This window comes from Gymnoscopelus braueri (genome assembly GCF_963280865.1).
Source record: "Gymnoscopelus braueri genome assembly, chromosome: 4".
NCBI classification, from domain to species: Eukaryota; Metazoa; Chordata; class Actinopteri; order Myctophiformes; family Myctophidae; genus Gymnoscopelus; species Gymnoscopelus braueri.
In genome coordinates, this window is record NC_137605.1 from 19,035,798 (window position 1) to 19,040,468 (window position 4,671).

Here is a 4,671-nt window from a genome sequence, read left to right on the forward strand (position 1 = left end):
TTACTTACAGTACAGTTAAGGAGTCTCTGTACATTTCCCAGCAAAGGAGGCAGTTTCAAACATAATGTGTGCACGCGGCATACACAGGTGTAATGACTCCAACATGGGGATGTTACCATTGCTGTTAGTTAACTAGCCTACAAAAATGTCTACGTTTGTTTAAATGTATTATTAGTATTAGTTCTGTAGTATAATTACTGTTTTAAATTCGCCAACAGCTGGCAGGATATTGACATGGGTTTCACACGTGTCCTTGCAGAAAAGGAATAGTGAAACTGTCTTCTACAGGGTCGAATATAATTAAATTAAACTCTTCCTCCATGGCGAAAGGGCCTTTCTGTGTGGAGTTTGCATGTTCTCCCCGTGTCTCCTAGGGTAGGTACCCTCACAAAAACATGTAGTAATCCTGGTCACTATACTGCCTCCCCCTGGCCAGCCGGGGCGCCTGATGGAGGGGAAGGGAACTGGTTGGAATAACGTGTTCCTTCCACGCGCTACGTCCAACCAGGGAAACCCTCCCCTGTCAGGTGACAAGAAGGTCAGTTGGCTCTCATGCATTGAAGGAGGCATGAGCTCGGCCCTGGCCTCCCTAGGTTGGTAGAGGGAAGGTAGTGTCCAGGATTACATAGACAATTGGCACTGGGTGTAAAAAATAGGGTTACAAAATGGTGGGATAAAAATTTTGTAAAAAAAAAAAAGAAAAACTCTTCCTCCATGTGTGAATTTCACACATGGAAATTCACCTCTGGCTTCACTGTGGCAAAACTATCAAGTAGGCTATAATTGTCCACTTCAAATACTCTTCCCTATAGGTTAATACACAGGTCCATTAGAAGGACCCTGGAAAACTAATGTATTAATGTTGTTTGATCCAGGTGTGCAGGGAATATGTTATTACAGTACCTGACATTATGAAGAGTATGTGTGGATGTGGTACATCGTCCACTTCACAAATGTAGGGTCCAGCATCCCTTTCCTCCAGGTTAATGATCTCCAAAAGGTCCCTTTTCAAAGTTGCGCGGTGGCTTACTGGTAAATTGCCTGATATATACAAAGCATGTTAGGGTAATCAACATTAATTACCTTAAAAATGTCCTCTGCTCTTTATAATGGGCTATTTTTAACTAAATCTACGACAATGACCAGTGTCTTTTGTCATATACCTTTGCGAGTAGAGCCACTCCTTGCACCTTTGCTGTTAACCATTCCACCGTTATGTTTCCATTCCAAATCCTTGCCTGAGGGATCGGTTCCACAGACGATTGTGGCGGTTTTCCCCACTGTCCCTTGGAACAGCTTACCTGCAGCAGAGAGTGCACAGAGCGCTGGGGAGAGAGTACCATGCAGATAGAAATTAGTTGTTTGTTTAGAACAGAGGGTTCTCAACTTCCAGTCCCCTGGGACACACTACTCTTACATAATATGAAAGCCCTCCAAGTTATAGAAAACATCAACACTCAAACATTAAACACACAGACCATGTATCATGAAGACATTGTTGAATTGCAAATGTTTCTTCCAGTTCACTGTACCAAGACTATGAGAGTTCCCCTGGGTAAAGATACATTCAACAGGTAGATTTCAGTACATCACAATTATGCCAACTGGATGGATATGTTGTAGAACGTTGAGATGGGAAAACATCGCTTTGGCAGGAGTTTTATCCACTCGGCTATTGCAGCATTACCTGCTAACATGATGTGTGTTAGGAAGTATGGATGTATTTTGGAGATTCTATGCAATGTCTTTACTGTATGTTGTAGTGTATGCTACTTTTAACAAATATCCCTCAGGGACAATATCTACTCTAATAATAAACTCATAATATACAACAAAATTAACCCGTATTTGCTGTGATGCTGTGATTAACTTTGCAATGGATATTGGATATCGTCACTGTCGGGCAGAAACCAGTTATCTCCATTTTTCAACTTTATTTTTTAAAAATAAATCAGTGCTATTGAACACCCTTTACGTATGTGTGGGGTGTGGGTTTTAAAAATATTGAACCAATGAAAAGTATTAAAAAAGTGCTTCTGACTAAACCTCTTAACTCCATTGGATCCTCAAACTGTCGTTCATACAAAGATAGTTGTTTCTTCCATCATTGATTAGAATGAGGAAGTCAGATGGAAAAAAGACATATATCCACGGTAATGGTCAAAAACCTCCCAACTCCAATTAAGCTGTAATTGGGTAAAGTGATGATAATATAAGGACACATTGAAGTATCTGACAATGTATAAAGTCACCGTACCAACTTTGATGAGACAGTATTGTGTTGTTCTAAAAACATGTTTTTTTTATTCCCTGAAAAGTTAATATTTTGGATATTGCTGGTTTCTGCCTGACAGCAGAGATATAGTGTACAAACCTCACATTCCAAAAGCTAATGTTTTTTCGTGTACATTTCACACTACAACATCAGAAGTATATTTACTCACTCACCCAAAATCAACCACATCATCTTCATTATTGGCTTCTGGATCCAATGATAAATCGCCTTTTCACCTATAGCAGCAAGCTAGTGTGGTGGGCAGAGCAGAGAATAATTTTATTTGGTATCTTATCCAGGATAGATGATACGACCGATATAAATCTTGTGTTTTACCATGAACATGTGATTCTTAACCACATGGCAACTTCCTCTCGCTCTCTTTCTCGGAATCTCCCTCTCTTTCTCTTATATAAAGAAGTTAATATTAATTACCATGTAAAGTCCAGAAAATAGAACATTAATAATGTTGTAATTGGTAAATCATAAAGCATTTGTGACAGTTTAAAAGACAAATGTTAAGTTTCCAAATTGCAATGCTGTAGAGCTTCATTGGGCTATTCTGTTTATTTTACATTGATGTGAGAAATCGAAAGCATGAATTGTATTAAAAGTAATAATTTAGATTTTTTTGTACTCTTGTACTCTTGTACTCGGTAAAAACAATGTGGCAAGAAAACCATGTTGAAAAATCCCAGACTAATATTTTTTTTGATAAGCCTGTTTTAAAAATGAAAAAGGCCCTAATTTGAAGGGGGTATAACTTTCATTTCATTAACGTATTTCCTTAGGGTAAATGTAGCCTACAAATCACAATCTACAAACAAGAGCTTTTTACTAATTAATTAATCACAGTAATTGCGCTTGATCAAAATGGATGTTTGACAGCAGTATGCAACTTAAATTGAAAAGTAAATGATCAACCCAACAAATCAATAATAAATATGCTAAAGACAGAGGCTCATAGGCAACAAGGTCTACCACATGTACTAGGTAGATGTTCCTAATTTTCACATTAGGTTCATTTACTTTTTTAGGATAGGCTACTCAAATGAAATGCACTGTAAGAATTTAAAAAAGTTATGTATTAAAATAAGCCTATATGAATAATTTTGTCATCCCATTATCGTACTGTTAATCGGCTGAATTCTTTGTAATAGAAAAATTAAAGGAAACATCACTATAATCTTCCAAATAGGTTATATTTCCAAATGAAAAGTCAAGTGGAAAAAAAAATCATGATCGTAAGCCAAAATGTCTAACTTAAAATAGGCTTAACACGTGTCCCTTTCAATCTATTAAAAACTTACCTGAAGTTGCAGACAAATTATTTTAAAAAATCTCTTGAGTCTTTCAGTGTTGCAGTGCTCATGCAGACTAGGGTGCAGGCAAGCCTACAGTGCGGAAGACAAGCAAAGAAGAAACGATCTGCCTTTTGGGAAGCTGGAGGCAAATGCAAAAAGCCAAACTGTGGGTTTGATGATGAAAATCATGCGTGGTGCACTTCATCACAAAGTAGGTCGAGGATTCCAGTCACTCTCTAGCTTTTACACCCAGAAAAGACTTTCTGTTCAGTTAACATCCACTCTAAACCACTAATTGCAACAACAACAAAAAAAGTGTAGGATAAAGTTTAGTATGCAAGTCCATTTTAATTTCATTCACCAGGCCATGCTGTTTTGAAAGTGTAATGCCATAATAAGGGCTCTCAGGTTCATAATGTGTTACAAAGTACAACTGTGGCAACTGGAAATATATTAGATTTAGTAACTGTTCTACATCAGATAGCCTGATGTAGATCTCTCCTTTGTTATGGGCCTACATCATGTCACAGGATCTTCTACCGTGACATTCTATGTACTAGCCTATATCTTTGCTTGTCACCTTAATTTGTTTTCTTTTAACTGGGAAATGTCTGTCATGTCTTTGCTATCGCCTTTTGAGAGGTTACGTCACCTGCAATCACGTTATGAATGCGCTCTTGGTATGCTAATAACCAGGGGTAATTATTACAACATACATGAATAGATACAATACCTCCTGAGCCCCTAATGAAAGTCTCTCAAAATAAAACTGCAATGATGGGAAATGTTTATGATAACTGAACTGATCCATTGCATACAAAAGAGGAAATGAGTGTTCTTTTAGTATGAGCAACAAAACTAAACTACTGATGGAAAACATATTTACGGACAGATAAGTTATAAAACCCAGACAGAAAACCATATACATAAGTGCTCAGAATGAAGACAAAAGTAACATTTCCTAATGAGCAAGACCCCAAACTCTGTCAAATTAAGTGGGGAACTTATTTTAGAGGTGCCGACCCCTAAAAAAAAGGGTCTAAACGCCCTGCTAATAATGTTTGCTACAATGCAATCACATAACACACAGGA

The 4,671-nt window shown here is 37.6% G+C and overlaps 1 protein-coding gene across 1 annotated transcript in view; it reads right to left on the reverse strand.

The window, feature by feature from the left end:
- The window catches only part of LOC308084788 (uncharacterized protein), a 6,688-nt gene extending 2,966 nt beyond the window's left edge, over positions 1-3,722 (reverse strand). The window contains exons 1-4 of the mRNA XM_080427667.1: positions 3,586-3,722; positions 2,449-2,524; positions 1,164-1,325; positions 904-1,041 (exon numbers count right to left, since the gene is read on the reverse strand). Coding sequence (XP_080283793.1) covers positions 904-1,041; positions 1,164-1,325; positions 2,449-2,473 — 325 coding nt within the window. The 5' untranslated portion in view covers positions 2,474-2,524; positions 3,586-3,722. The remainder of the gene's footprint in view (positions 1-903; positions 1,042-1,163; positions 1,326-2,448; positions 2,525-3,585) is intronic.
- Positions 3,723-4,671: the final 949 nt, after the last annotated feature.